This window comes from Glossina fuscipes, unplaced genomic scaffold (genome assembly GCF_014805625.2).
Source record: "Glossina fuscipes isolate IAEA_lab_2018 unplaced genomic scaffold, Yale_Gfus_2 1, whole genome shotgun sequence".
Taxonomy (NCBI): Eukaryota; Metazoa; Arthropoda; class Insecta; order Diptera; family Glossinidae; genus Glossina; species Glossina fuscipes.
In genome coordinates this window covers 41,636,298-41,656,853 of record NW_023998415.1, presented here as the reverse complement: position 1 = coordinate 41,656,853, position 20,556 = coordinate 41,636,298, and the positions used below count along the sequence as shown (strand labels likewise).

At 34.1% G+C, this 20,556-nt stretch overlaps 2 protein-coding genes across 9 annotated transcripts in view; both read left to right on the top strand.

Moving 5' to 3' along the window:
• Window positions 1-4,987, top strand: part of LOC119644949 (putative phospholipase B-like lamina ancestor) — a 23,887-nt gene extending 18,900 nt beyond the window's left edge. The window contains exons 2-4 of the mRNA XM_038044693.1: window positions 2,463-2,782; window positions 2,846-2,962; window positions 3,040-4,987. Of these exons, the coding sequence (XP_037900621.1) occupies window positions 2,463-2,782; window positions 2,846-2,962; window positions 3,040-4,615 (2,013 nt within the window). The 3' untranslated portion in view covers window positions 4,616-4,987. The remainder of the gene's footprint in view (window positions 1-2,462; window positions 2,783-2,845; window positions 2,963-3,039) is intronic.
• LOC119645116 (protein alan shepard-like) overlaps window positions 1-20,556 on the top strand; it is a 202,489-nt gene that overhangs the window by 44,019 nt on the left and 137,914 nt on the right. For 3 of the 8 annotated variants that reach the window (XM_038045040.1, XM_038045041.1, XM_038045033.1), the window contains exons 1-2: window positions 7,742-8,057; window positions 8,326-8,534. The exons of 4 other annotated variants lie outside the window; for them this stretch is intronic. The gene's annotated coding sequence lies outside the window, so the exon portion shown is untranslated. Of the gene's footprint in view, window positions 1-7,741; window positions 8,058-8,300; window positions 8,535-20,556 lie in introns of those variants that run through there. One more of the 8 variants, XM_038045034.1, reaches the window with a different exon arrangement.

Sequence of the window (20,556 nt, the reverse complement as noted above, 5' to 3'; positions counted from 1 at the left end):
TCTTTAACATCAAAAATTCCTGAACGGAATCTACGAAACCAAAATTGCACATAATTGGCTGTTGCAGTATCGGAACCATACACACCATTCACAATTTTAGCCGCCTGGCTTGCATTTTCGCCTTTGTCAAAGAAAAACTGTAAAATGTACCGAATTTTCTCTTTGTTCACTTCCATTTTTAACACGCTGTAGCTCACAACTGAATGCACCAAACAAAAAACAGCAAAAGAATTTTTTTTACTGCGAAATGTCACCTTTCCAACGAGCATAAATCTGAAATTGTTTGATCGATATTTTACGAGAAATCTATCAGTGCAGCCATCTACCGAAAAAATAATGGATTTCTTTTTCCCCAAACTAATATAATGGCTCGAAAATAAAATAGTTATCGACCTTCATTTTTAAAGGGAAAGTAAAGTAAAATACCGTTAGAAAGACACATATTTAATAAAATCAATGGACATAAAGAGGTTTCTTAATTAATTTCCGAAATCAAATAATTATTTTCGATGCTTTTCCATCTTGATATTTTCGTTTCATTGACGTTCTACAAGACTAAAGACCTAAAGCATTAACATCTAATGCTATTGGAAAACTCTATCTACTCCACTTTACACACTTGAGATTTGAATCCACGCTCTTTGAGTTGTTAGCCTAGAGCATTTGTCTACTCGGCCGTTGCATTATCTTATTATAGATGCGCCGATGATAACACAAATATTCCGTTGTAATTGCAACTAAGGAAAAGCTCAGCTCGATACAAAAGCAATCGCGTTCCATTAATCCAAAGAGCGATCGCATCGATTTTGTCTTTCGTATCGTACGATAGCCACGCGTCTCATAGATTATGGCCACAGATCATTTTTGAAAGTGAATCGACAAAGATTAAAAGACTTTGCGGCCAAGCGTCACGGTAAAGACGAACAAAAAAGTAGTTTTAACCGAGCAACTGAAACACGTTGCACTTGCTCTCTTCCCTCACTTCATTATGTATCATATAGGAGTTATGTACGCAATTTTCTATAAATTCTTGAAATTTAGATCGAAAACTTTCTAAAATTATATATTTTTTATTAGCGTGAACGGTGGACTTGAGTGAGCCATATCTGTCGGTCCGACGGTTCCTGTGCTCGTTAATTTGAATTCACGATTGCAACTTGGAAGCCTTTACTATTCAGATAAATATGGTTTAGAATTGGTCGGCTCTTTCGCCCGCACAACAAACAAGTATAGTCCCAGGTCTCTATTTAGCAGTCACAGTAGATAAAATTTAAAATTGCTCCACAATTGTTCAAAAAAATTAATAGGTCCTTTGCCTTTTTCCTGAACTACGACGTTTTAACTGAAGAGTCCTTAATATCGGGTACTAAGTATTCCAACTATTATTAATGAAATCTTTGAGTAAAAGCAAAAGTTACCATAATCGGGCGAAGAGTTTGCCGCACACATAATTAAGCAAAAAAGTATTTTAAGAGCAAGCTCCCGTCGAATCACATGAAAGCTAAATACGAATGCATCGATTGGTTTTAAAAAATTTGAATAAATTTTCGCTTTACCTTGCAAGCAAATATAAAATACGATCCCGCAAAAGCCACTTAGAAGTTCCCTTTATCCTCCAACCGATGCAGTTTCATTTCATTTAAAAAACAACGAACTCATTACTTATAACCGATATAGGAAGATCTAGTCAGAGAAGGCAGTAAAATTAAATTCGTCTTATTTTCTTTAAATTTTACTTTCCACTTCTTAGTCGTGGGTCCAAAACCCAAGTGCGGTAGAGTTTTCAATAAAGTCGATAGCCTTAGATGCTGGTGCTTTAAGACAGATAGACAGACAGAGCTATATTGGGAATTTTACTTGAATCTTTAATCTTTGCTATATTTGAGATAAATAAGGTCTTGTCGGGTGGACAAGGGGTCTGACGATCAGAAAGCCTCTTCTTCTCTTCCGTTATTTTATAATGTTTATATAAATTGAATAAATTTTTTTTTTTTTGTTTTCTTAATTTTGCAGGGAATTTTCTTTACAATTAATTTTTTCCGTCAAAAAAAAAAAATAATAAAAATAATAATAATTCGTAAAACAAAAAGACAAATAGAAATCTAATCCAAAGAAAATTGGAATAAATTTTGGCAAAAAACATATATCGTTGGCTTAACTTAACTATCTTTCATCATCTACTACTGCTACTGCATCCCTCCAGCCATACTCAGCTAAGTACTTAAAGTCACTTGGAGAGAAACTAAGTAACCGATACATAGACTCACCAATGACCAAACAGGCCGTTCTCGCCACCCATTGCTATTGCAAGAAACCCATCTTCCCGCGCCGTCATCATTTGAGAACAACCTGTGATCATTCGTACGCTCAACGAGCCGACTTAAATTATTGTCTTCTATAGAATAAATTTTTGAAAGAGAACGAGAACTGAGAGGCAAAGAGCGAAGAGGTGAAGCGATTAGTTGCGCGTGTTTTATTTCGAATTTTACGCATTAGAAAAAGGCATCAAAACGGCGGGCACAGTTTTAAAAGTTGTTGGTGCATCATGGCAGAAGACACGGATTGGAACGTATATATTAATTGGCGCTGGTTTGCTGGTAATTGGTGCTTTCTTTATAAGCTATTTGGAGCGTCCCGAATATGATGGCACCTATTGTGCTACAGCATTTTGGACTAAGCAGTTTGGCTTTCAAATTGAGTACTGGAAACAACAAAATGATCTTTTAAACATTCCAAAGGGCGCTGCTAGGATATGCTATAAGGATTCCATCTATGAAAACGGGTTAGTTATTAAAAAATCTAAATATTGAACGATTAAAAAATCAATTCTGCATATAATTCCTAGTTGGGCCCAAATTGAAATTGAAACGCAACGTACTTCCCCTGATTGGGTGCAAGCGTATGGTGCTGGAGTTATAGAAGGTTCACTTACCTGGAATCAAATCTACAATCAGTGGTTAAAGTAAGCAAAGCAATTTAAAAAAAAAACAAATGAATTTGTGATTATCTTACCGAGTTTTCTCCTTTTCAAACATTTAGTACCATTATGTCCTCTTGTGACAGGGATGAAAATGCTCAACGTTTTTGTACTTGGTTACGTGAACTTTTAGAGAATAACTTTAATGAAATTAAAGAGACGGCTGCTTCGAAATCGGAACATGATCATTATTGGCATCAAATCAATTTGTATTTCATTCAGTTGAAAGGCTTAGAGACCGGCTACCGTCAAGGGGCTAAGAGAGCGCGTTCTGACCTGGAGGCGGCTATACCGTGGTCCGATTTTCTTCTTATGAATTCCGCTGCTGATATACACGATCTCAAAATATATTACGAAAATTATATACTAAATGGCATTAATCGCACCGCAAACGAAACTGAGCCAAAGAATTTTTTTTTACCTAGCGCGACAATGATTACAAAAATATATCCAACAGGTAACGCATCGACTTGGCAGCTGCTATTCGGTCATAGTTCGGCTGGTAGTTATACATCAATGCTACGCATCCAGAAACGGTATAAATTTCATTATCATATTGCGTCCAATCAAAATTCCAACACGGTTCCCGGTATGGATATAGCATTTACTGGTTATCCAGGTATATTGGCTTCAACAGACGATTTCTATATAATTAAAGGTAGACAAGTCCACGCCATTGTAGCCGGTGTAGGTATTAAGAATGAAAACTTAGATTTATGGCAAACAGTAAATGTGCAGGAGGCAATGCCTTTAGCAGCACGCGTTATGGCAGCTAATCGTTTAGCTCAAAGTCGCCGTTCATGGACTAAGGCTCTATCTAGACATCCCTTTACTGGTTCCAAGCAATGGATAACTATTGATCTCAATAAGCTAAGCCCTTTGGAAAGTTTATACGAATTAGATGAAAACAATTTGGAGGTGGACGAAGAAGCCGCCAGTATAGAGCGCCAAAATCATTTGAAAGGTCTTGTCTGGATAGCTGAACAATTACCAGGTCGTATGCATATGAAGGATGTTACTGCATCATTTTTAGAGGCTGTCGATAATACAACAACTTGGTTGGCATCTGGCATACCCTACTATAAGGAAATCTTGGAGGCCAGCAGTGTAAATAATGAGGCTTACATCACCAATCTGACAGCAGCAGAAAGCAGGGAACTTAACAACTTGGAAGCCATTGATAAATTCTTAAGAACTCGTGGCTTTCGCGGAGATTTGTTGGACGATGAGCAGTCTGTTGCCTACGGAAATATAGACATTAAACTGTTTGCTTATAATGCCCGCTTAGGTATGAGTGATTATCACGCATTCGCTGGGCCAGTGTTTATACGCCTTCAGCATGTACAGACAAGATCATTACCGGCGGCGATGGGCTATCGCGGTGACTTGGCTCCGGCGTCTTTAATACGTGACGATCGTCTTAGCGTAGTCGTTGATGACGCTGCCGAATTGGCTGAATTGCAAGTAATTACAGAACGACGTACCGTACGCGACGATATGCGCGCCATAGCAATGAGTCAAATAAGTTCTAGTCCCTTTAAGTGGTCTTCAGTGGCGGAGAAAATGGCGACCTTACAACATGCCGGGCACCCAGACGAATGGAATTTTGGCAAAGTTTCACCAAAGTGGGCGTGGTAATTTAGTGAACGCAAGGGTGGAATATGAAAAAAAAAAAGGCTGTGCGGTCAAACTTAAATAGATTTAGGATGAACTGAAGCTTTTTCGCTTGAGTTTTTAACGAGCTTTCAAGCATTTTTTTTCATTTATTTTTATTTGTTTTTTGTATTTGTTTTTTTTTTTTTTTTTTTGTTTACATCATCGTCAAATGCAGAAGAAAGCTACAGCTTACTGAAAACATTTCACTAATAAATTTCAAATGGCATCAGTCATTCAAATGAAACTAAATACCAAAAAAGGAATCAGTTCGATACGAACAAAGCAATATTATGTAGCAAATTTTGATAAACCTTTACAGTAACAACAAAATCGATAAAAAAAAAAAAAAAAAAATTATATTACAAAATAATCAAAATTGAAATATTTTTCCAGAAAATTTATAGCATAATTTTTATACAACAAAAAAAACATCACAAAAACAAGTCGACGAAATATTTTTAAATTAAACTAAATACAAAAAGAAAAAAAACAAAAAAAAGGGGGAGAAAAGAAGGCCAAACGAAAAAGTATAATTTAAAATATTATTTTTTTATAGCAATTTTGAAACATTTGTGATAAACGAGAATTATTTGAAATTTTATATACGAAAACCAAAAAAAAAAAAAAAAACACAAAAATAAACACAAAAACGCAAATAAAAAATAAAATAAAAAGAACGACAACTTAAGTGAAATTTTCCAACATTTTTCCAGCAATTTGTGCCAATTTGTGGTAGAGGATCTTTAGGAAACGATTAACACAGAAAAGTGAAGAGCACCGTAGGATTAATCTGAGAAAGAATTCGGCTAAAAACTGCTTTAAACGAAATGCCAAACTTTAACATAACTTCAAAAGGCTTTATCGGCCTCATTATAATGATGCTATAAAACACACATTGCTGATCTCCGTTGTCAGCTGTTTTTCCTATAAGTGAGTAACGCAGTAAAAAGATAAGCCTCGGCATGTGAGCTTAGCGAATGAAAATGACTTCGGTAGGTATACAACCCAACAGTGCAGATAATTAGGCCCATAGCATTGAACATGTTTTACATATGAAATATCTTACCTCACTTTCTCTCGATATCGTTTGGATCATAGGACCTGACACCTTCGATTAGATTTTCTTTACCATTTTTTCCCACACGATTAACGTGATTGCATCTCGGAAAGTGAAAGCGAGTTCGGTTTTAAGAAAAAAGGGAGCAAACTGTAGCCACCCGTAAATGGATTCAATATTGAGCAAGCGCTCGATTCGATAGTAACGATATAGGTGTCGCATCGAGATAATCATTTCATTCGCAACATAAACATCGTAACATTTGTGATACCATTAGTGTACGAAAAAGGATGCAAATCAATGCAAAGAAGAAAAAAAATAAACAACACAAGGTAAGTCAAGTAAGCAATGAAGAGGAATGTCTGGAGTAACTGAACTATGCAAAATGTGCGAATAAATCACTGAGTTTCATTTACAGAAGAACGATGGACTCTTATCATCGCACCTCTTACTTAGCAATTTTGTAAACGATTGAATTTTCATTCGATCATGAATAAAAGTGGATGGTACACATTATCGACAGTTAGAAATTTGCGAGGCAATAGTTGACACGACGCCGAGATCCCTACACAGCCGCAAACTCAAAAATTGAGATTTAATGCACTTGGGAACTTCCACATTTACATAAATAGGTGGCAAAAATTGATCAACAAGTTTTTAATTGGTAGATGGCCGAGAAAGAGAGAGAGAGAGAGAGAGAGAGAGAGATAGAGAGATTTCTAATAAGAAACGATTCTTTTATTCGGTTTTTTACATAAATTTTCTCTTGATTGTTTCTTTATTTTTTTTTTTTTTTTTTGCCATGTCGACCAATATTTTATGGAGAACTTTAAATTTCACACAAATATTGTGCAAAGCAACATATTGTACGTCAGGTAGATATGAAGTGTACGTCATTACATGTCCGTTCATCGAATCCGTTAAGAGATTTCCTATAATTTGTAAGGCGCCGCAGGTCAAGGGATATCCTCAGGTCAAAGGATATCCGGAATCAATACCATCGCCGAAAAGGACGGTCTAATGGATTGCGCATTCGGCGTCGATGGCAATAAAGAGAACGCAGTATATCTAAAAGATAAGCAGAATCATTAGAATATAGAGAATAATAATTGTAATGTCAAGCAGCGAACAAAGTTACATTTACTTTGCGTTGAATTCGTAATAGTTGCGACCTTAAGAAAGAACTCAGTGTAAGTTGATAAACAGCAATTATTTGTCCATTGGCTTATTAGCCCATGTAAATGATCTTTATCTGATGGAAATGTGAGTCGCATCAACCTTTCACGATCATTTTCAAAATTTAGTCACGATTCCTCGTCGTCGACTAAGTGCCTCCGAGGCTAATTTACATGTAGAGTTTGTGTTATCAACTTTTGTCGCCTTGGACTTTCGATCTTTCACAGCCAGATACTATAAACGCTGAATCTCATAGGTGCCCAAAAAATTTGAAGACTATTTATAAAATTCGCCACAAGCTGCTTTTGCAGTTGTGTCTTAGATAGATTATACTTTATATCATTAACATAAGCTTTTTTCTCTGTATACGCTATTCACACGGTTTGTATATTCTTTTTTAATGTGCTAGTGAAGTATATGGGACATAATCTAATTATTTGGAAGAGGATTTTGGCCGCAAACTGAATCCGAAACCGAGGTCCAATTATCTCGAACTGAAATTCTATTTTCTTAGAAGTGCATATATAAATTGCTTATTATCATTTTTTTAAATTGGCAGCATCACTTACGAAACATGAAACCATGGTTGAAAGCTTTGCTTGCTGAACCTGACTATTGCCAACAACTAAATATAATGTTTAATCTATCTTTCAATTTAGTTAATCACAATCGAGAATTTTCTTGCAATCTTGTCAAATGTATTATTTCAAAACTATTCTTTACTGTTTTATGTCATGTTAAAACAAGTAAAAATATATTTTGAATTCCTTTTGTTCTACAATAGTCACCATTTCATGTTTCGAATCTTGGCAACTCTACGATTAGAACCACCATATGCATTTCGCCTTTATATCAATTCGCTGCGATTCTAATTGCATTTTAACCAGACAGTCATTCCGGGTTTTTGTCATTCTCTTGCGGTTTTTTATATTTTATTAATACTTTAATACATATATGTGCATATATTTTTGGTTTATTTTTTTTACAAAACAAAGTGTTCGAAAGATTTATTCCCGTTCTGTTGTCATATTAATAAGTGTGTTAAGCAATTGCGGAAATTGTATTTGTTGCCTTGATTGTCCAGGAAGCTCTTAGGTCGCCTTTTTTTTTTTTTTTGGTGGCAATCAACCATCAAAAAAAATCTCGTGACATTTAACGCCATATACGTTGGTCGTCGTTTGGTTTTGTCCGGTATATATATATAAATACATAAATATATACTAATATATGTATATATATAATATATACGTATACATATACATATATATACATACATATGTACATATATATATATATATATATTTATATATATTTATATATATATATATATATATATAATTGGTCTCTGTGTGAGTTTCAACCTCGGAAAGTGCTTAGCGTTGCATGATTCATAATGTGTAAAAGGTTCTTTTTTGTCTTTTTTCGATTGTAAAGTGCATTTCTTTTTTTTTTTCGCAAGACTTTCCTGCTCGCATAATAAAAACAAGAAGAGGCACAAAAAAAAAGGAAACTGAAAAAAGTAAACAAAGCCTATTCGCCGTTACTTCTTATCTCTGCTTTGTGTTGATAGTTTGACATTTGGCCGCAATAGTGTTGGTAAACGTCTGATTGGAATTTGGAACAACAACAAAAACTAAAAATATTAAAAGTGCTTTTGAAATAAATAAGGTAAGCAGTAATTGTCTTCATCTCGATGGAATGTGCAAAATTTATATGCGATATTGAAAATACATGGCTCCGTACTATTTTCCATGTATACATTGTGATTTTCCTTTAAATTTTTGACATTGCCAAATCTGATATTTTGGTTATATAATAATACTCTGCCGCTGCACTATCTTACGGTTAATAGAATATATTAAAATTATGGGGATGTTTTAAGCTATCGAAAGCAAAATAAGAGAGACCGCTTTTTTGCATGTTCATCCCTTATAGCTTGATATGAGTATAATGTTTGCAATTAAGAAAAATGCCAAAGAGAGTTGTATCTCGTATCATTCGCAGCATTCAGAAAACCGTTCATCTCATCTCAATTGATAATGATAATATCTATAGTTATACTGGCGGGAGATTATCAAGAAAAAAAACAAAAAAAAAAAAAGAAAAAAACTAAAAAGAAAAGTTTAAGGCTGGAAAAATCTACGAATGTGGTAACAAATTGCATAAAATTTTATTTTAAAGCATGTTATATGAAATGTTATATGAATTAATTTCAATTCTCAGTAGTATCTAAACTTACTCTCATTTACATCAGCTTACAGCTTGTTGCGGCAATTCGCCTATGATTGCCAAATCTTTAAATCTTAACAATTTTACTTATAAGTATGTACTTCGCCGATTTTTGATGAAAATAAATGATATGAAAAAAATCCTCATAATCTAATATTAATCAAATGTAATATTAAGCAATGAATTTGCAAAAATCACCATTGTATTGCAGGCAATTAGCCCGTTCGACTTATTTGTAAATTCTTAACTGTATGAGTTATCTCATTTTTGTTACAATTGTTGTCTACACTCAACTCTCCTTGAAAAAATTTCTATAATTAATTATTCACTTTTCGTTATTATTAACAAGATTCATATATCGTTTATTAAATCGAGAAATAAGTATCAGAGTTAACGGAATAAGATATAATAATATATATTATTATTATTATTATTATTAATAATTTCGCCAGAGAAGTAAATTCTAAGACTAAACTCTTAAAAGCACTAGCATCTAAGGCTATCAGCTTTTGTTATTAAAAACTCTACCGCACTTGAGATTCGAACCCACAAGCATTGACTTGCTAGTCGAGATTCCTCGCCTTCGGCTACTCAGGCGGATATAATAATATATAATTTTTAATCATTATTACATTCTAATTCGATCGCATCTTTCATCAATAGTTTGCCGTTTTCTTTTAGCGAATCTAATCTGTATCGTTTTTGCATTGCCATAAACTTATCAAACAATACAAAACCTAGTTGTGAGAGCATCCATATATGTCTTGTTAGTGTAACATTCTTAACAGGCAAGTGTTTAATTATGCAATTAGCTCGATGCCCGATGAGATGGACCCCCAAAATGGCAAACATAACTAGATAGGTAAATAAGTATTAGTATAACTCGGATATAAAATTTACTTTTATTCATAATCCATTACAATTCTATGCTTTGCGTGGGAACTACTTATCGTTTGAAACGTCTTACCATTCGTACTAATTGCTGCGCTGTCAATAGATCTTTCCAAATCTTTCAAATTATAGGCTTGCTGAAAATATGAAATTTTTTTCTCCTGGATTTTTGATAATGGTCGCTTACTTTAATATGTATAAGTGATTCCAGATTTTAGATTTATCTCTGAGTTCTCGCACTTTAAAGAACAAGAAAGGGCCAGATTATGCTATATATTGAGAATAGCACTTCTTTACTGCTTAGGTGTAGCGTGGTCTTTAGAAATGTGATTCCATTTATTTAACTTTTCTCATCTGGTTTTCTCTTTCCTTCTGCCTTCTGTCTCTCTTTAAAGGCGCGGAATCCATTCCGTTCTGCAGAATCCATTCCATTGTACAGCATTGTTTAGCGCCATTGTTTATATGTATGGGAACATGTCACATATTGGATTGTTTGATGGTGTGTATGCGAAATAGGCACGAGGAGGTCGTAAAATTGATATGATTTGACAGTGCCGGATGTAAGAAATCCACCGCATAATATTTGGTATTAATTTTAACGTCCATCTTCCGTCTTAATCGCTGTGCCGCAGCAATTGCTAACTGTTCCGCTCCCATGGACACCTTAACATTTTTTGACATGACACGCGCAACATGCGGCATGCCTGCGCAAGCGCATCTATAATTGATATTGAGACTCTTGGGTCCTTGGATGATTTTTTTGACCGCTCAGGCGATGCGAAAGGAATTTGTTCCGCGTATCTTATTTTTCTATGCCCCTAATGTATTTTTATGGGCGCTTAGGGTATGCATAGGTCTTGCGTGGACCATGCATAGGGCATGACATAGTTTAATTTACGCGTAGTATGCCTTACTTTTTACCTAATTTATATTTTCAGGCAAATAAATGAATGTACAACGAAGAATATAGCGCGCTATTAACAGATCTATGGATAATGTACACGCAGTACTGCTTCAGCAAAGAAAGAAATTTTTGTGCAATTTTTTCCGTGCATTCCTATTAATTAATGTATACAGGTTCACAAATGTGTATACACATCAATGTATATTAATCACGTACGGTTGACATTGAGTGAGAGAGAGAAAGAGGGGGAGGGCAAGACAGAATTTGAATCTGTTAAAAAAGAAATTAAATTCGTTTGTTTCTGGTAACGTTAATAAGCCAAGTATGTACTTTTTAAAAATTTGGTAAAAGTAGCTTCGAACCGAATCGCTGAAGTTTTCTCGTTTGGCCGCACTTTGACCATTTCCCCATAATCAGTTTATGCTTTCATATTTGGTGAAAGTAGTTCCGAAAAACCGAATTTCGATTCGTTGAACTTGTTTAAAACGGATCTTCGTATACATTTATGAGGTATCCGCAAAAATATCTTATAAATCGTAATTTATATTACTTCACACTCTTTTTATATCCATCGCCGAAGGGTGAAGAATATATTCATTTTGTCAAATATTTTGCAACGCGCAAAAGTAAGCGTCCATGATCCCATAAAGTATATAGATTCTTGATCACTAACAAATTCTAAATCAATTAAAGTGTGTCCCTCTGTCCGCCTGTTGTAAACGTTCTCCTGACCGTAAAAATGAAGCTATCGATTTCAAATTTGATTGAATTTGATTGGAATTTCTCGCATGCAGATCGGAATTGAAAATGGGCTAAATATTTTGAAGGGCACGCCCCCAACACCACGTAAACTGAAAACACCTGTATTTCTCAAAAGGAATAAAAAAATTGTTTTTTTTTGCTGATTACTCATAAACTATAAATTATAATATAAGGATGGATAAAATTAAACACGCCTACCCAATAATATAGTGTAACCAAAATTTAATTTTTTTTCCAATACATTTGTAAGGCGCAGAAATAATCTTCGAAAATCCCATAAAATATATGAATTCTTGGTCAGTTTCAAATTTGGAATGTGCTTAAGTGTGTCCATCTGTCCCTTTGTGCAGTATCTGTGGCGAAAATGAAGATATTGACCACAAATTTGCAAAAGAATTTGAAAGTGACCCAAACTTTTGAAAGGCCAGACTTACAATGTCCACACGCCTAAATGATAAAAACTTTTATTTTGACAACGGAAAACATCAGCCGCGCGACGTACTCCATTTTACAGAGTAGAGAGAAAATGGAGTTCCTTTACCGTCTTTGCGCGTTTTTTGGATAACGATGATGGGTATAAAAAAATTCGGTCACGATCGAATATAACTTTATTTTTACTTGTTTGTATTTAGCATAAAAGATTTGTTTTTGGAAGAAAGGTTGCTTAGTTACACCATTTGCTATATACTATACGATATGATACGACATTGATACGATATCGATTAAGGGGATTTTCGTTCTAATTTGCAACCAAATAACGTTTATAACCCAGTAGTGGATATGAAATAACTCGAACCTGATTAAAAACAGTTTCTTTGCATATGTGACGTTGACTGTGAGTTCCTTCATTTTGCTTTTCAGAAATTTATATATCCTGTTCCCTCAAGCCCATTCTCCCAGGTATGTGTGTATGATAAAATGTTTATTTATACAACATTTTTTATGCTCAACAACAGATTTAAATAAAATTTACATAAATTTTATAAACACATATTTATCACATGAATGGAATTTTGTTAGAGAATGGTACAAATATATATATGCATACATATATAATGTAGTCGCAATGGATGTCTGTAAACATTATTTTAACAATCAATAAGAATGTGTGTGGTCTCCGGGTAGATGTTAGAGTTTTAGAAGAAGAAGAAGAAGAAGACGAAGAAGAAGAGCATTTAAGAAAATATGCACATTTTGGAAAAAGAAAGCAACATAAATGAAAACAAGGCAGAAAACTATATTCTGCTGTGGACGAATTTTTTATACCCGTCATCTGTGTCGGGTAAACAAACGAAAGATACAAAATTTCCATATGGATTGACGTTCTATGATGTTGAATGGGAAAGGAAGCAAAATTTTTGTATAAGTACGGTGGACATCATCCATACCATATACGATAACGTTCTTATCCTCGCATTCATTTTGGCTTACGAGAGATAACGATTAGCAAGCATGACCTAATATATCTTTTGTTTTTAAAACTGAGGTCTCGTCAATTTATATTGTCCTGTAGGCGTGGCCTTTTAATCGACTTGTTCCATTTTTAATACCAATTCGCCTTCAAGGTTATTTCCAAATTTTGAATTTTTCTGCCATAAGCAGTTGAACAGTACACGTACAGATGGACGGACGGGTTCAGAATTCGATATTGAGAATGAATACATGTACTTTAAGGGGGTCGCTGAAGTTACCTTTTGTAAATGTTTTGACAAAATGAATATATCTGCAACATCTTGATGGTCGGTATAAAAAAAAAAAAAAAAAAAAAAAAAAAAAAAAAAAGAAATAGTAATAAAATTCATATTTAAATATTAAATTAAATATTATTTTTATAACGTTTATAAACAATTGAGTCGATTACAAGCAATAATAACTAAGCATACTATGAATTTCAATTATTTAATATAATACGGATTACTCTCTTATCCAATCTAGATAGATTGAATTTATAAAACAGATAACGAAAAATTTAGTTTGATTTTCAATTAATAATCAATCACAAGCTGTATAAATAAGTAAATGTTTAGAACATTATTAGTCATAAATTATAATGAATTTTGTAATTAAATCAATTTAAATTAAAATATATTTTCCCTTTACTAATTCAATTTACGAGGTCAAGGTATAAATAAAATAAATAAAAATATAAAAGAACTTGTATTCTGTTTCAAAAAAACAAAAAAAAGAAAGTCTTTTGATAGTCAAACATCATTACATCTTGCGTGTGTTCGCAATTACTGTTGTCATCTATAGTCTGCATGCGTGGGATCAAGTTGTAGTTATCTTCTTCACTTTGTTAGATTTAACTAATATATATTCAAAATTGCTTGCATTAAAAAAAAAATAAAAAATAACTACATAGTATAGTCTATATGGTCTTTAATTCGAGTGTTTCCTGCACTAATCCTGGGACTAACATAGAAATTATAGTTAATAATATCCGGTGATATATATATTTCGAGTGGTTATGTTGGACGAAGGGCTTTACATCTGGTACATCTGTTAGCGACACCAGCCTGAAATACATGAATTCGTGAATAGTGCCCAGAAGAAGGCATGTCCATCCGTTCTTCATATGTTTGTCGTTTGTTATTAACAATTTGGCGAAAGCAGAAATTGAGAGAGGAACAGATACGTGCTTTGTCTCTTTTGGATTTAAATGCAACGGAACAATTCAAAGATGCTTAGTGCAGCTAATCAAATAAAGTAAATCGCTGTTTGAATGGGAAACAGAATTGCAAGAAGTGCTATTTTCCAGAATCAACTTACTATGCATCAAATTTAAAAAAAAAGTATTTTTAAAGCAAACTGGCTGGAAGGGGACGCCGAAGGCGATCTTAAGCGAGAGAATTAAGCTATTGTAAACGCGCGTTGCACGTTGTATGTGTCGGTGGTCAAGTGCGGATAATTTCTGCTCACTGCATCGGCAAGGATACCCAGCTTAAGCATTCAATCATCCATATCCAATTTATACGTTTTGTCAGCAAAACATACATTTATGATCCCAAGCAAATAATCCACCAGAACATTTCGTGGAATTAGGGATTAAAATAAAACAAGTAAGAAAATTATATTCGCTCGCGCCCGAATCTTTGACACTCATCGCCGTGGTCCTAAAAAAAGGCTAGAAAAAAAAAAAAAAAAACAAAAGGAAAAGAGAATGGACGCATCTGCCTTTTTTTAATGTGATGTACTTGTTGTACTTTACGAGTAACAAGCAAAAAACACGGAAAGCAAACGTGTTCACAGTTTTTGTTGAACGGTTGTTAGGTCAAATCTAATTTGTCTACCAAAGTTGTAGGAGATAGCTTGCTATAGATAGTTTATAGTTGGGCACATGGACAGACGGTCAGGCGGGCATGTTTAGTTGCATTTGGAATTTAAAGCTGGCGAAGAATTCATATACCTTATGGGCTATGGGTTATCGAAGAAAGGATTGAAGCTTGATATACTATATTATTGTTGTGAAGTGCACAATTTTTCCCTAGTTGTACAATTACAAGAGCATCGCCCATAGATACTTACATTCAAACTTTTGTAAATTTATCTGAATAGTAAATTACGGTTAATGAGGGAAAAATCAATTTTTTTTTTTAGTCATTTCGGAGGGCAGAAAGTTGTTCCATCAGCCGTCTCCTTCCATCGATTTGGCCCCATTTTTAATACCAACCTGCGTGCAAGAACTTTGAAAGTCTCTGCCAAATTTAAAATCAGTGCTATTCTAAAAAGTCACAATTCAATTGAACACTACGTAACATACGTACGTAACAAATACTAGAGTCTCCTACCATCCTTCTCTACTCTCTCTCTCTCTCTTGCCAACCACCATCATGCTTGCGCGTATAGAAGACATATCCTGAGCGCCTGCTCATAATCGAAAAGCCAAAAAAAAAAAAAAAAAAAAAAAAAATGGAAGCAATTGCATAAAAAGGTAACATCGCAGAAGAGCACTTTACGTTACGATACATTAAATGGCAAATATTATCATCAAGTTTTCGGAATTGAATATTTGCCGCTAAATGCTGCTAAAAAGTAAAGTACATTTGTTGCTGTGATCTGGGTCCAGATTTCGGGGGGAGGGGGGCGAATCAAATTCACATTGATCATTTGATCTGCGGTAATTAATTCAAATTTTATATATATTTGCTGTAGACTTTGCGAGAATGTTTGTTTCAACAAAAGAAGATAAATTGACAGACAAGTGGGCATAATTAAGTTAACTAAGGGAATGAATATACAAAAAAAGAAAGAAAGGAGACAACAAACTGATGGAGCCTTTGGCACGTGACTTCTGAATATGATTGGGAAAAAGGGTAACATCAGTATTTTGCCGTTAAGTGTGTCAATGCATGGACGGGGGTTGTGTTTGGACTTGTTCAAGCGTTTTCGTTGATCGAATATGCAGTGGCTTGATATGATTTCGTTTGGTCTTCTCCCACTGAACAAGGCTAAAATTATATTAGGCAAGGCCAAGTATCATTGGCGACCTGCTACTTGGCAGTGCCATAAAGCTCAAGCTACTTGTGTTTTATGATTATATCCGTTCGTAACTGTTCTTTTTTTTTTTTGCCTAATCACATCTGTGTTGGAGCATCGAATAATTAATTACTTAATAAAAAGAGATTTTTTTCTGTTGCATTTTTTTCATTGCATTTAAGTGTGTAGTGGCGTATCTGTGTGTTAGAATCTGTGACCTTTTTTCTTTCCGCGATTCCATCAGTATAGAGCTTGTGTCGATTATCTGCAAAAAAACTTGGCCATAAGATTTTCATTGGCCTGTTGTGAAATCAATTTTGGGCAAACGAAAGCTCTGCTTTTGGGCAGGGCACGAAAATGAATGGATTTGACAAACGAGATTCGAATCAATCGTTAGGTCCACATTCCAGAAGCTCATAGGGTACGATTTGCTTGCAATGGCAATCGGCATAATCTTATGGCTTGTAAATCATGGCTTTCGAAATCATTAGTAGTTGTTTACTACTTTGCTTTGGTCATAATTTGCTTCAAGAAACCTTCGCATTTTACCCATTTTTCATTTGCCAAGTATGGGTCACTTCAAAAGTGGATCGATTTTGATAGAAAAACGATTAAATAATGCCCAAATATGCCAATGTGCTCTTTGTGTATCTGCCTTGTGATCAATATCTTATTGTCAAGGAATCTCGTACCAGTTTACGCTTTAACTTTTTCGTGGGCTCTACTCGACTTTTTCAATAATCGGTCGGCCAAAGCTTTATGCATCTTTAGTGTCGGAATGTCTGAATATGAAGCGAGTGAAATAAAATGCTTTACTGGGCTTGTGCCCAGGTTCTTGCCTATTCGTGGCAAATTTACGAAAATGTAGCGAATCGTTTATACTAATACAATTATTCAACTGATTGACGAAATACACAATTGTCTGCATGAAAATTTGGGGACTGAAATGTCGGTTTTCGAACGTAAGTTACTATGATATAAATTGATTTATGTCGTGCGATAAATGATAGCAAGCAACAAAAATTTGGTGCAAAAAAAAAAAATCTCAGTAATTTTCCTTCAAACGACTCCTTCGCGGTTTGTTGAAGTTGTCTCAAGTTTCAAAAGGATGCAGATGGAAACTTAACCTTATATATATATATATAGGAGACAACTTATAAAATTTTTTGTCGATAACTTACCTACGACGTAATGTAAATATCGATATTAAAATTTTTGAGAGCGAACCAAGTAATCGATGGCAATATTAGTCTGATCGATTGAATACTGTACACCCGCGTTTTATTCCGTGTTGCAACCAAAGCACAGTTTTTCTTTTACCGCAGACGAGTTGCGTTCATTTTTAATCTCGAATTTTGGGGAACATAAACGAACAAAGGTATCCCTCTTTCGGTGGAGTATGGTTGTATTCATAACTAACTGAACAGGCAGCTGAATAAATAAAATTGAAAAAAAAAAAAAAAAAAATCGGTTTTCTATTACATAACGAAGAAACTTAAGTTCATATTGAAGTCAACACATTCGAAAGCTCTCATCTATATTAATAATTCCGGTTTAGCTTTTCCTTCTTCTTTTTTTTTTTTTTTTGATTACAATTAATTTTAAAACACTTTTAATATATTTGTCTCTTGCACATTAAGAAAATTATGAAAAGTGCAAGTTGTGTGTGTTTGAAATTTGCATTACACTGCATTGCATTCCGCGTGGGATTATATTGCAATAAATCTCAGCAGGATGTACATGAAATGCATATGCAAAGAATATGAGAAGTGCACTTGGGTGTCATGAATTTTTTTTTTTTTTTTTTTTTTTTTCATTCTTGCATTTAATTTTATTTTTTCAGCTTCTTTCATTTTTACAAGTCATCACCCACGCATATACGCATGCACACACAGTAGCCTACATGAAGCAAAAGCAATGATGCTCCAGCACAAAGAAAGAAAGAAAAAAAAAAAACACTAAACATAGTACTCTGTGATTCCTTCTTTTCGTGTCTTGAACAATGTTATCCTCTATCCATTTCGTATATAAAATGTTAGTCGAGCATGCCGCTGCCAATCAAGCGACTGACAAAAGCCAAACATAGTCGGTCAATTGCATTGTCGAATTTTGTATGTATATATGTGTGTTAGCGCGCGTGTGTTTTATTCACTAACGATGTTATCGTTGCTTTGCTTAATAGTCTGTAAAAAATCAGTAACTTTTACGCTTTTTGCTCATGAAGTTAATTTTTGGATATTTTTACAATTTTTTTTTTTTTTTTTTTTTTTGTTTTTTTTGGTTCAGAAAATCTTCATATATTTGTACTTTGATTTTTTTTATTGGCTTTTTCAAGCGTAACCAAGAAGCTCAATAAATTATTTTTTAAACATGTAACTTAATGCGAAGAGTATTAAGGGTGAAATGAAACAAACTTGAAGAGACTCGAAGAGGAACTATATTTGAAGAGGAAAATAAAAGAACAAAAATTCTTTTGTATACTGAGCTTAGGATTGGCCGACATCTACCAAACTAGGCTGATATTATATTATTATATAAGTTCATGCAGCGATGGCAGGAAATACTTTTTAGTTGTAGGGTGTTGCATGTAGGGGGAGAAAATCCGCAAGCGCGAACCATTCGCATCAATTGTGCTTTTCCTTGATGTTAGTATCACAACAACTTTCAAGATGGCTAGGTAGCCGGCTTCGCCATAGAGGCAGCGCATCGGAATCCATTAAAAGCTTCTCTAAAAGTATCTTACTCTCAATGATTTTACAATAGATTTAACTTTGGTTAAACCATACTCTTGAACCTTAGAGTGATAAAAGAGTCATATCGCGCAACATATCAAGACGCTTGGCTATCGTAACTGACATGAAATACCTGTGTTGTAAGTTAATTGGCCTAATTGGTTAGGTGATCGTTTTGTGCATAGTCTTACTTCAAAAAAGAAGGGGCACAGTGTTTTGCAACAGGGATGATATAATTTCATCTTGACATGACAACCATGCTCTATATATATATATATTTATATATATCAAAATCATTCTGTTCCTATTAGCTGTGTTTAGAAAGACGAAAAGACATACGTCTCTGCAGCGTCTTGAACATTTTTTCCATCGATTATGCATAAAACTCATATTGGATGCGATTTTCCGATCGTTGGCATCATTCGTACTTTTTTGAACGTGAATGTGGAGATCCCGTGGCCAGCTTTATGGATAGATGTAAATGAACTTTTTTGGGAAGATTTTGTTGGAAAAAAACAGGAGCAAACGTTACTAATTCAGAATTCGATTTAAGCACGTTTGCCCGTCTATCCGTCCGAAATCTCCTGCCCATGCATTATTTGGTTTAACTTTTAGGAGCGCAAGATATTTCGTGATATTTCGATCGCGCGTCTTACGGACTAATGCTGATGAAAATGGATTGAATTACATCATTTTAAAAACTACACTTTTCGTCTAAAGAAGAACTTGTTAGATGAAAAAACAAGTAAAAACATTACAATCTGGCGGCTGACTACGGCACTTGTAATAAAATACTAAAAATTATATGCATTTTTTTTTATTTTCCTTGTCAAAGGTCTCATTACTTACTTACTCTTCGCTTATGTTGCTCATCAAGTACGCAAACTTAAACTTCGTTGCCAAAGAAAATAAAGGGTTACTTTTCATGAGAAAAGTAGCTCTAAGTAATTTAATCTTGGTGCACTTAATTTCTATGTCAAGCGACTGTTACGAAATAATTTTCATCATAAAATATTAGAGATTATAGCTTTTTGCTATGTGAAGGCCTTTTTGCGTAGAAAGTTTTTTTCAATTTTCAAGCAATGTGAAAAATTTCGAGAATATTGGGTTAGACATGGAACCTCCTTCAATATAAGTCTTAGTCTTACAAAGAAGAACCCTGTCTATGGAAGCAAGGACTAATGTGTAGGTATTAGTGTGTGAAAAAGTGTAGTATTTTATGAATGATTTGAAATATAAATGTACTGTGTATGTGACAAGCGTCGAATGCATGACCGCTTTGGATCGCTAACTCTTACATGAGAATATAATAAAATAATTTTTCATAATAAATGTTGATACGAAAGAAGGATGCAAATTGGTAAGAGGGGAATGTGGTGAAAGTGGCCTTGTCCGAAGACAATGTTACAAATTGTTTTGCTAATTTATTAAGGATGAGAATAATCTTTGATTGAATATAGTAAGAAGACCAATTTTCTAATCACCTAATCTAATGGTCTGTCTATCTTGCATATATACACGTAATTTTTATTTACTTTTTTCATTGGTTGAGAGTATTTGAGAAACATGAACATCGTCAGATTATACTGCCTTTTATTTTCCGTTATGTTATACATGCCCCTGCAGGTATATACTTAAGTATATATGCATCCATTTACTTATAACCATGTACATATATTATGTCTAAGTATATGCA